At 38.9% G+C, this 11,795-nt stretch overlaps 3 protein-coding genes across 3 annotated transcripts; 1 reads left to right on the top strand and 2 right to left on the bottom strand.

Moving 5' to 3' along the window:
- The first annotated feature begins 2,281 nt into the window (after positions 1 to 2,281).
- On the top strand, positions 2,282 to 4,695 carry LOC127800470 (mavicyanin-like). Its single transcript, XM_052335088.1, has 2 exons — positions 2,282 to 2,599; positions 4,180 to 4,695. Exons 1-2 carry the CDS (start codon positions 2,422 to 2,424, stop codon positions 4,542 to 4,544), a joined length of 543 nt encoding a protein of 180 aa, XP_052191048.1. The 5' UTR covers positions 2,282 to 2,421; the 3' UTR covers positions 4,545 to 4,695.
- Positions 4,696 to 4,745: 50 nt separating this feature from the next.
- Positions 4,746 to 6,990, bottom strand: LOC127800468 (sugar transport protein 8-like). The gene is made up of 4 exons (XM_052335086.1): positions 6,756 to 6,990; positions 6,242 to 6,561; positions 5,428 to 6,054; positions 4,746 to 5,350 (listed from the first exon to the last, which is right to left on the bottom strand). The coding sequence occupies exons 1-4, from the start codon at positions 6,865 to 6,867 to the stop codon at positions 4,907 to 4,909; spliced, it is 1,503 nt and encodes a 500-aa protein (XP_052191046.1). The 5' UTR covers positions 6,868 to 6,990; the 3' UTR covers positions 4,746 to 4,906.
- Positions 6,991 to 9,551: 2,561 nt separating this feature from the next.
- On the bottom strand, positions 9,552 to 11,651 carry LOC127799603 (sugar transport protein 8-like). The gene is made up of 4 exons (XM_052333793.1): positions 11,511 to 11,651; positions 11,095 to 11,414; positions 10,348 to 10,974; positions 9,552 to 10,169 (listed from the first exon to the last, which is right to left on the bottom strand). Exons 1-4 carry the CDS (start codon positions 11,620 to 11,622, stop codon positions 9,711 to 9,713), a joined length of 1,518 nt encoding a protein of 505 aa, XP_052189753.1. The 5' UTR covers positions 11,623 to 11,651; the 3' UTR covers positions 9,552 to 9,710.
- Between the last annotated feature and the right edge of the window lie 144 nt (positions 11,652 to 11,795).

Here is an 11,795-nt window from a genome sequence, read left to right on the forward strand (position 1 = left end):
ATTTCTCAAAGTGTCTACATTTCTTCTGCATGTTGTCGTTGTAAACCTTCATACTCCACTCAAGGGGACCATTGTGGGGACTAGCTCAAAGGTGCCTGGGAGACTAGATGAGTCTCTTGTAAAGCATAAAAGTGAGTCTCTCATGAGGCATGAAGGTGAGTCGTTTGCAAGACCTAGAGATTGAGTCTCCCACAAGACCTGTAGGTAAGTCTCTCACAGAACTGGTGGTTGAGTCTCTAGCGGGGTTGGTGGCTAACCCTTTTGTGGAGGTCTTAGTTACACAAGAAAGGGTTTCTTGCCTTTATGTGTGTCCGGGAGACTAAGTCTCTATATCCTGGAATGTTTGTTGGTTGCTTCTTGTTCGAGCCATCGCAAGCTGATTTTTTGTCTTTTTGAACGAGTTTTCCACATACGACATCAATTGTTATTGTCAAGATACAACAATAAATTTTTAAGTGTGGGAGATCATCTTATTGAAATGGCGAGTGACCCTTTTGATGAAGAGTAGGGTGCCTTGATGACGAGTGAACTGCAAGGGAAAAAATTGGTTAGGGGCACAGATGAGATCGCCCATGGACCTTCTAATGCTTAACTCAGTCTCATGCTCGAAAAAGAGTTATAGTCTCAGTAGTATAGTAAACATGCATTTGTTAAAAGAGAAGTCTCCTATTTATAGAGATTGATGAAATTGACAAGTAGAGGAAAACCCGCAACCTTTGGCGGGCATCTTGGGCTTCCGATGTTAAGCTTGACCGATTCAACTATCTATGAGTGTCACTCGCATAGGCACTCGCACAATTACTTGCAACTCTAGCACAGCATACAACCTCTCGGCGTCACCTAGCAGGAGGCCACAGAGCTGTCGCGCGGTATGATCTCTCGCGTGGCTTCACGCGTTGCCTGGTTGCTGCCAAGTGACCCTCACTCAGCCTATAGCACCAAGCCTTGCGGCAGTTGCCTGCTTGTCGCACTCTGCAACAGACTAGCCCACTGGTTCTGTGCGTACTGCCTTGTGGCTGGCCTTGCCTGCCTTCCGCACTGCTGCTGCCAATCCTTCTGTCTGCTTCAGCCACTGGTTTCGAACACCTGATGTGGCTGCTTTCCTCTTCACCGAGCCCTACTTCCTTCCCTAGTCATTTAGCGCATCCCAATTCATTTCATGAAGGATTCATCCAATGGGTTGTTGGCTCATTTTATCACACTTGGCTTTATATTGGGCAAAACAATTCATATTTTTATTCTTATCACATAAAAAAAAAAAAAAAAACTTACTAGAATGTCACTTCTAAGCAATTACTGACTAAAAGAAAGTCTAGTATCTCATTACATCCTCACTTTTTAGCCAATTTTGTAAGCTAAATATAAGTAATTGCAATTGAATTAAAAGTGACAATTGCAATTGAAAAGTTGTTCAATGTATTAAGCAACGTGGTTGGTCACGAATCAACTAAACAGCAATGTTATACATAATCAGGCAACGTGATCATGGCATTGAAGGCGCACCAGTTGTATGCTAATGCTATTGCTACCAACCGCCAATACTCCCACCATTCTTTCCTTGCAAGTTATTAAACAATTGCCTCTCCTTATATTTCATCAGGTAGCCAATTTTATCTTTTTTAACTAAATTTTTATTTCAAATCTATACCCATAATATTGAGTTATTACGTACAAATATAATATTCATAAAATCATAAAGTATAAGGCAGCTATGATTTCTTGTAATTACAATATTCATAATAAGTTTATTTGTAATAGCTCTATTACTTTTCATCCTTTACTCTTTCAAATTAAAAAAAAAAGTATTTTACATTTACGTTTTTTTTTTTTATTTCATTTGGTTTGTGGGCTGTAGCTGCCCACAAACAAAAACCTTAAAAAAGCCCTAATTTCCCATTTGTACTTTAGTGGTTGACAGATGAGAACAAGAGTGATAGCTCATTAATCGCAACGTACGTTGTGGGAAATTATAATTGAATTCTTCTGAAGGCATGGTGAAACGTACGTTAAAGTTTTGATTAATCTATTCACTAGCAATGGAATGGTTACCCACTTAATAATTGTATACTTGTCCCATGACATAACCACCCAAGGACAAAAGTAATTCTAAATTCTCATTATAAGATTGAACAAAGCTAGTTAAAATTCACCATGCCCAACTTATTTTAATTATTATTATTATTTCTTTTAATGAGTTTTCTTTACTCCTTAATGAGTAAATAAATATAAAAAAAATTGGTTATTATTTGTCGTATAAATATTGTCATTTCCAGGGCCCTCTCCATATATGAACCGCTGTCAAGCCCAAACCTTAAGAGGCAAAGATACTTCTCTCTCTCTCTCTCTCTCTCTCTCTCTCTCTCTCTCAACAGGCATTTCAACTTCTCTGTAAAAGAGAAAACAAGGAAAGAATTTGGAGCCATGGAGTTGGGTGTGAAGAGCAGAGTAATTGGTCTGTTAGTGGCCATTTTTGCTGGATTGCAGGTTTCTTCTGCATCTGTTTACAAGGTGGGAGATTCAGCTGGCTGGACCACCATTGGCAATGTTGATTACAAGCAGTGGGCTGCTACCAAGACCTTCCAACTTGGAGATGTCATCAGTAAGTTTCCCTTCCAAATTCTCTTTCCCATTTTCTTGCAGAGAAAATTTTACAAATTCTTGATCCTCATTTGGGTTTGTCCCCTTTTCTTCTGTTCTTGTGGTGGTGATGATTGTAGTCTTTTGGAATTGGGGGTGACGTGCACTAAAATTTTGCCTCGAGATTTGATCTTCTTCAACTTTATCCCTCTCTCCTCAATTTTCTGAGCTACCAAACAGGAAAAAAAGACCTTTTTTTGTTTGTTTTCTGGGGAATTCATTCCTTGGATCTTTTCACGGAGAAGCATGCTCTGTTCCTCTTTACCTTTGAGCTGTAAAAGCCTGTAGCTTGTAAGTGCCCTCCCAGCTTCCACTGCCAGACAAAGTAGCCTTTATGGTCTGCGGATGGCGCCACGTGGATAATCTGCCACGTGGACAACATCCAGAGTTCAAGTGTCCTTTAGAATCAATCAAGCAGCATTTGTTTTAGGTGGTGGGCCAAAAAACACATATCCATCCTTCTAATTGCCTTGATTATGATTTGAGGGCCATTTCTTCCTAATTCTCAAGCCAACGCACCAATATCTTTGCACTATTAGCGGTGTTAATCTGAATTGTATTGGATGGAATTAGGATTGAAATTTTTAAAATTTTTGAATTGTAGATAGACCCATCCTGAATATTTTTAAATTTTTTAACATAAAATTTAAAATATATATGTATATATTATATGCATATTTAAATTTTTAAATGTGTATATAATATATATTTAAATATTTAAATTTTAAATATTATATATACATTATTAATAAATAATATTATTATATTAATTTCAATTGGTTAGATCTTGGACCAGACTGGTTGGTCCAGATCAATTTTTTTTTTTTTTTTATTTGAATTAGAATTTAAACACCCTTATACACTAATAGTTGATGACATTTTTACAATAATTTTAAATTCCAATGACATTTTTATGTGTGTAAGTGGTCTTAGTTACTCTGTTACTAAATACTTAACTTTAAGGGTGGCTCACGTGGTGATGGTGATTATTGTATCAAATAATATGTTAAAGACGTTCTCAATGAATAATTAATGTGGGATTAAATCATGTGAATATTGGGAAGAAGGATTGGAGGTTGCAATGAAATTCTTTTAACTAGCTTAAATTGAGCACGCTTGACTTGCCCATATATGCTCTCTTGTTAGCAGTGAATTCTGTGAAAAATTGCAATGAATTAGTACATAGCCCAAATTGGATTTAGCTTCGGACATGAGCTGGGAATTAGTAATGAGATCAGAACTCTGAATTTCAAACAGGGGATGATTAACAGGCCCTGCTGGGTTAGATACCCGGTCCCAGTCCCACTCCAACAGGCCCTAAACAGACAGACATTACTAGATGATATCGTGTGAAAAAATTCAAAACAATAATTTTCTCAAACTGGGATTTGATAAAATATCCAAGCTAATGTGTTTCCTCGCAGTTTTTAACTCACTTGTCAGTGTACCATGTCCATGTTCGTTCACTAGCTTCTCTGTTGCTTTTGCTTGCATTCCTTATCCTAACAAAATATATATATATAAATGTGAAATGCTTGCCAGTTTTCCAGTACAATCCTCAATTCCACAATGTGATGCGAGTCAACCACACCGGCTACAGATCCTGCAATGCATCCAACCCTATCGCCACCCACACAAGCGGGAACGACTCCATCACCATCAACACCCACGGCCACCACTTCTTCATGTGTGGCGTCCCCGGCCATTGCCAGGCTGGACAGAAGGTCGATATAAACGTGCTTCATACTCCGGTGGCTCCACCCCCATCGGTTACCCCTATTTCTCCCTCACCTCCTGGTGCTACCACGCCTGCGCCTTCTCCTAGCAGCACTGATCCATCGCGTTCCCTGCCCGGGCTTCTGACTGCGCTGGCGTTGTCCATGTCTGTTTCTGTAGCTTTTGCCTAATAATCCTAAGGGGCCAATTTATGAAGTTTTGCCTTGGTGCCTGGTTTGTTTGTTAATTGTAACACAATGTTGTTCACTCTGAGTTCTGATATACTGATCGTATTTGTACTTAATTTGTACCAAACATATAGAATATGCAGCCAATAAACCATCTTTGATATTTGGCATTCCAATATTATCTTGGGAAGAAGCCCGGTTCCCTACTTGCTTGTAAGTACAGCACCATCAACATCGATTTCATGGAAGCAGCAAGAGCTGTATACATCAAGGGGGAAAATATGGGGACTTGCAAGCACCAAAAACTGTATAGCTCAATAGGGGTAACATATATAAACAAGTTCGAACAACCTTTTTCGCTGCAATTAGGCTGCCATCTCATAGACCTTTGGACTGTCATCGTCCATGAACTTTTTCCACACCGGATGCTGCTTCCACACCCTCTCGGCAATGGAGTCGATGGGGACGCCCTTGGTCTCCGGCAGCAGGAAGACCACAAAAATTCCCATGGCCAGAATCCAAGCCGAGAAGAAGAAGAATATGTAGGCTTTCATATGGCAGAGCATTGACAAGAAGGCTTGAGCTATGAGGAAAGTGAAGAGCATGTTGGAGCTCACGGCGAAGGCAAAGCCGGCGGTTCGTGTCTCGAGGGGGAACGTCTCGCTCGGTATGAGCCAACCGAGAGGCCCCCATGACCAGGCGAAGCTCATGACGAATACGCACACCAGCACCACCACCAACGCCGCCAGCCCTTTGTCAAGCGAGCCGGTGGTTTTCAAATGAACCAGCAGGATGGCACCGATACTTGCCTGCAGTTTCATTGATCATTCATTTCTATCTATATATAGCATTTTTATCTTCCAAGATAAGTGAAAATTTTCAATACCTGAGCGATGAACATCTGGACGCAGGCCTGGAGAAGCAGCTTCCTCCGCCCAATCTTATCGACAGCAAAGATGGAAACAAAAGTGCTGGCCACATTCACAATTCCAGTTATAACTGCGGATAACAGAGAGGCATTGTTCTTGAACCCCATGGTTTGGAACAAAACAGGGGCATAGAACATGATGGCATTGATCCCTGTACACTGCTGGAATACTTGCATCATGATGCCGATGATCAGAGGGGGCCTGCTGGATCGCTTCATCAGCTTCTTGAACGGCTGCTTGACTTGCTTTGCAATCTCGCACGCGTTCTTGATCTCTTCAAATTCCGCATCGACTTGTTCGACACCCCGGATCTTCTTCAGCGCCGCCTTGCCTCGGGCTTCGTTCCCTCGCTCGACCAGGCTGGCCGGAGTTTCTGTCAGGATCATCGAGCCGCAGAATAGGACGAATCCCGGGATGGCAGCCAGGCCTAGTGACACCCTCCATCCATTTGGGTGCATCTCTGAAGTCCGATAGTTCACAAGGTTGGCTATGAAAATCCCAATGGTTACGAAGAGTTGGAAGAGAATGTTCACTGCCCCTCTCAGTTGGACCGGTGCAATCTCCGATAAGAACACCGGAACGGCCTGCGCAGAGTTCGAGGGTAAATGAAATTCCAATTCTATCCATTCATTAAAAACTTTAATCTTGAATTTGCATAGTTGGGAAGGTGGAAGTTGAGAAGTTTGCAAACTGGCATTTGGCTTTTAATGCTAATATGGAAAGAAATTCAAGAATTGAATGTGATTAGAAGATGTAGCCATAATTAAATACCTCGTTGCCAAAACCAACTCCAATGCCAAAGAGAATCCTTCCAAGGATCAACATCCATTTAAATTCAGCTCCGGCGCTGAGACCGGCTCCGGCCAAGAAAAACGTTGAGGCCACTAGAATCGTGGGTTTCCGGCCAAGCACGGTGCAGGCCTTCGATGCTCCGAAGCTTGCAACAAGGGCGGCCAGGTACAAGGAGGAGGTGAAAAGCTGAAGTAGCTGATCGTCGTACTTGCAGTAGTTGTCTTCCTTGGCGTGGAGTTTCCTCTCATGAACTTTTGGGAAGAATTTGATCAAGAAATCATCCATGGCCGACACCCCACCTAACACCAGCACTATCAAATTAAATACAACATTTCTCTCGGAAAATTTCCTGATTCAGAAATGATTCGAACCGGAAGGGGGGATTATTTGAGTGGAAGGGCGCAAGTTCAAGTTTTTCGAGAAGATTGTATAGAAAGAAAGACGACCACCCCGATCCGATCCTTGGAAAACTGATAATTAAAGAAGAACGTACCTGAAATGCCAATGTCATAGCCGAACATCAGGCCTCCAAAGGCTGCGAGGATCCAACATGCTAGCACATAAACAGTGGTTCTCGATTTGTACGTCACAACCTCTTCTGCCATGTTTGAATTTTTCTCTCCAGGTCGATCGAGATGATGTTGAAAATGCAAAATATATATCTACTGCACGGAAACCATGTAAAGAAGGTCGATCGATCAAGAGACAGAGAGATGGGGGATGGAGCAGTAGTGTCAAGAATGGGACTTTTTATAGCGAAAAGTGAATAAATGTGGGCGTTTTGGGCTTCCAAGAATTAGCAAATAAAGATGATTAGAGAGGAGTGATTGCTCTGTAGATTCTTTGTAGTGGATAAAATCATTAATTTATTGACCATATATAAAAGGGAGGCTAATCCACATTATTTGGTCTAAACTTGGAATGATTTCTGCAATATTTGACTCTGATAAAGTCGAGATTTACTCTTAATTTCCTACAAAAATGGAAGGATATGTTCAATGCCAATGTGCCTATTTTTATGGGATTTCATATTTATTTTTAAACATTATCAAATTTTAGATATAAATATATATAATCGACTCTTCCTCTCCCAATATCAATATCAATATCAATGATAAGATCTAAATGCCACGTCATTCTGATAACATTTTCTTTACTTTTTACCGTTTATTTGAAATCCTCTAATTAGTCATTTTAATTTTTTATTTTTTAACATGTACAATTATAATCTAATTTAATTCTGAGAGTATTTTTAATAGTCAATCTTAATTTAAGGACATGTTCATCAATTAATGCAAAAAATTTATTTACTGGAGCTGCATCTGCCATCAGCAGCTACTTGAAAATTAGTAAGAGAATCCCAAAAAATAGACAAGTGAATAAAGATGTATTTGTAGAAATATAAATAAATAAATAAATGGAGTCCAAGAACTCTAATTTTATCCAACTTTAATGGGAATTCTAATTTACCTTTATCTGGTTTTATTATAACATTTTTAATGATAAAATGTGATGGTTACACATGTGATGATTATGAAATTTATTTTTAGTATTTAATATCTTAATTAAAATTTTCAATAACTTGAGAGATGACATCTTGTTTTTGTTATAACTTCAACAAATGGGGTGGCCACTCAAGAAATGGACAAGCACTTTGAAGATAATGGACGACCATTTTGAACCAAGAAATGGGCTTTTTGATCCAAGAAATGGACATTTTGATGGAAAGGAACTTCGCTGATATTTTTGTCTATCAAGCTATCAAACAACAATGTTTTATGAATGTAATTGACATTACATAGAAACTTGCATATAATGACTAGTTCTTTTTTTTTTTCTTGTATATTTGTTTACATTTTTAATTTTATTCTTCCTCGAAGGGAAATTCAAGAAATAATTCAGATATATTTCCTAAATAGGATGATTTGAGAAATGGATTAAAAAGATAGCTCTTTAAAACTGGACAAGTTGTAGTTTTATTTTTCTTCACTATTTAGGTTTTGATTGCATTAAGCAAATCTTATCTAACAATTGGTATCAAAGTAGGTTGTTTTTCAAGTCTAATGAGCTAAGGAAGATCTCATCAGTGGCACATCTACTTGGAGCGCTCTGCAAATTGAAAGCCAAAGCACCACAAAGTCAACATACTTTGATGGAATAAATTATGGATATTTTGAAGAAGATGATATTTTGCTATCTGATGCAAGATTCCAATATTAGGAGGACAATCCTAAATGGAGTAAGGATTCCATCAATATAAATGATTGGAGTAGGATATTCTAAAGATATATTTATGTTATTACTAAATTTAAATATTATTTAATAATCTTTTTTAATATAAAAAAATACATATTTATTTGTATTAGAGTTAACATATTTCGACAATCTACGACTCACAAGTAAAACCTCTACATAAAATTATATGACCATCTCAATCACATTGTAGTCTTCCTTGGGGATGTAAAATGGGTCATAATTAACCTCAATCTCATGCTTATTTTGATAAATTTTTAAATTAGTTTAATAATTATATCTTATTTTTATACTTATTTTAACTTTAAATGAAGTTAATTGGGGCTCATTTACATCCCTAGCTAGCCTTCGCTATTTCAAGGTGAGTTAATAGTGTGATTATCTCAATCACAATTTAACTATTATTTTTTGAAGAAAATAAAAAATAATTATCTCGATTATATTTTAAGTAGCCTTATTATCTGGAGAGAATTAAGACTACTAGTTATAGAATTACAAAATGTGATGATTTAATTATAAATAATTTCCAGATTTATTAAGCAGACACTGAGACTGCATTGAATTTAATTTGTTAATCTTATCCATACTTTTGTGTAGATACTGCTCGAATGCATATATATATATATAAATCCAGTAATATAATAATTACATACTGCATTTGATAATCCTCTAATACATTGTACATATAAAGCATTATCCAATCTGCAAATTAATAAAATATAAAACTTCCTATTGATACATAACTTTCATTATAAACATACTGTAATTGTTTCTTACCTTTGAGTACACGGTTCTATTTTATATATACTTAATAAATCTACTCCAATAAGAAAAGATTTGTTTTCATAAATACAGGTAACCTTAATCATTATATAATGATGTTACTAAATCAGTTGGGTTTTGTTTTGACAATAGTAATTAACAATTAAATCCAAATTTGGCCCTTTTATATTATTATTATAGTTTATAGAGAATGATAATCTATTTGTAAAAATTAGAATACTAATCTCTATAGAAACAAATTTAAAAGTTGGTCAAAACTGAACCCTTTTATCTTTTCTTCTTAATTCCCTTGCAAAGTTCAACATGCAACAGCAATAAAACAGATCCTTAATCCGATGTTGAATGCCTGCTGAATATCTCACTGCTCATGAAGGGAATCAATCTAAAGAATTGAATCAATCCTATTATATGTCTATAATATTAATTTAGGCCACTGATCCAATGCTTGGTGGCCCTTCTTCTCATTCATGAACTTCTTCCAAACTGGATGCTTCTTCCACACAGTCTCAGTAATGGAGTCAATGGGCACGCCCTTCGTCTCTGGCAATAGGAAAACCACGAAGAGCCCCATGAGCACAATCCAGGCCGAGAAGAAGAGAAATATGGCGGCTTTCATATGGCACAGCATTGACAAGAAGGCCTGAGCGATGATGAAAGTGAAGAGCATGTTGGCGCTGACAGCGAAGGCGAAGCCTGCAGTTCGCGTCTCGAGAGGGAATGTCTCACTGGGTATCAGCCACCCGAGAGGCCCCCACGACCACGCGAAGCTCATCACGAATAGGCACACCAGCAGCACCACCACGGCTGCCAAGCCCCGTGTCAGAGTCCCTGTCGTCTTCAAGTGGACTAGCAGAATCCCGGCGATGGCCACCTGCATGCATTCATTCATTGTAATTTCATGTTCAAGTGCTTGAGACTGAGGGGAGATCTCCAAAACTACTCGTACCAATATTTGAATGAAGAAAAAGCTTCAAAGATGTGTAAGGTGAAATAGCAATATCAGCTGCAGGATTCTCTTCAACTATGAAATGGGGTTTCAACTGTTTTACCTGGCTGATGAGCATCTGGGCGCAAGCTTGGATAAGCAGCTTCCTCCTCCCGACCTTGTCAACAGCGTAGATGGAGACGAAAGTGGCCAAAACATTCACGCTTCCAGTAATGACGGCTGACAAGAGCGAAGCATCGTTCTTGAACCCGAGAGTTTGGAACAGGACCGGTGCATAGAACATGATGGCATTAATCCCTGTGAACTGCTGGAAGACTTGCATTGAAATGCCAATGATCAGCGGGGGCATGCTCGATAGCTTTGTGAGCTTCTTGAATGGATCCTTGACTAGTTTGGCCCGCTCGCAGGCCTCTTTGATTTGCTCATATTCAGCATCTACATCATCCAGACCCCTGATCTTCTTGAGCGCTTCTTTGCCTTGGGTTTCTTTTCCTCGCTCAACCAGGCTCGCCGGTGTCTCAGTGATGACCAGTGAACCGATAAATAGGACTAGAGCAGGAGTGCCCGCCACGCCCAAAGCTACCCTCCATCCATTAGGATGCAGGGTTGACACGCCATAGTTCACGAGATTGGCGAACAGGATTCCCATCGTTACAAAGAGCTGGAAGAGAATGTTGACAGCCCCCCTGTGCTGGACCGGCGCAACCTCTGTTAAGAACAATGGAACTGCCTGCAATTCTTGAAAGCCATAAATAGTTCTTTAATTTCCTCCAAAAGAAGAGAATTAGAAAACAGTAACAATTGGAGTACTCTCGAAATTGGATCGAAGTACCCTTTTTGATTTTCTTACCTCATTGCCAAATCCTACTCCTATGCCAAAGAGAATCCTGCCAATGATCAGAATCCAATGATGTTCGGCTGCAGCACTCAGGGCAGCCCCTGCCAGGAAGAATGTCGATGCAATCAGAATTGTGGGCTTTCGACCAAGCGCGCTACACGCTTTTGAGGCGCCGAAGCTTGCGACAAGAGCAGCAAGATACAAGGAAGAAGTGAAGAGCTGGAGCAGCTGATCATCGTATTTGCAGTAGTTGTCCTCCTTGGCATGAAGCTTCCTTTCATGAACTCGTGGGAAGAATTTGATCAAGAAGTCATCCATGGAAGTGACACCGCCTAAAGCCAACTCAAAATCTCGAAGTTTAAAAACGGATACTGAATCTGAAAGGGTATTGATTCGCTAGCTGCATTTTGTTGATCAAGAAAACTCACCAGAAACGCCAATGTCATAACCAAACATTAGGCCTCCAAAGGCAGCAAAAATCCAGCATGAAACCACATAAATAGTTACTTTTGAGTTGAATGTTGTATGTGTACTCACCATCTTTACTTTTACAAGACGTAGAATTCAATTTACAAAACCAAATATATATATATATATATATATAGATATAGACACAAAAACACAAAGAAGAACGCTTGCTCCACTTTTTAACTCTGGAAGAAATTGAAGTGAATTTTAAGGAGAGGATAAGGAGAAGCTATTATTAGTTTTAT

This window comes from Diospyros lotus, chromosome 4 (genome assembly GCF_014633365.1).
Source record: "Diospyros lotus cultivar Yz01 chromosome 4, ASM1463336v1, whole genome shotgun sequence".
NCBI classification, from domain to species: domain Eukaryota; kingdom Viridiplantae; phylum Streptophyta; class Magnoliopsida; order Ericales; family Ebenaceae; genus Diospyros; species Diospyros lotus.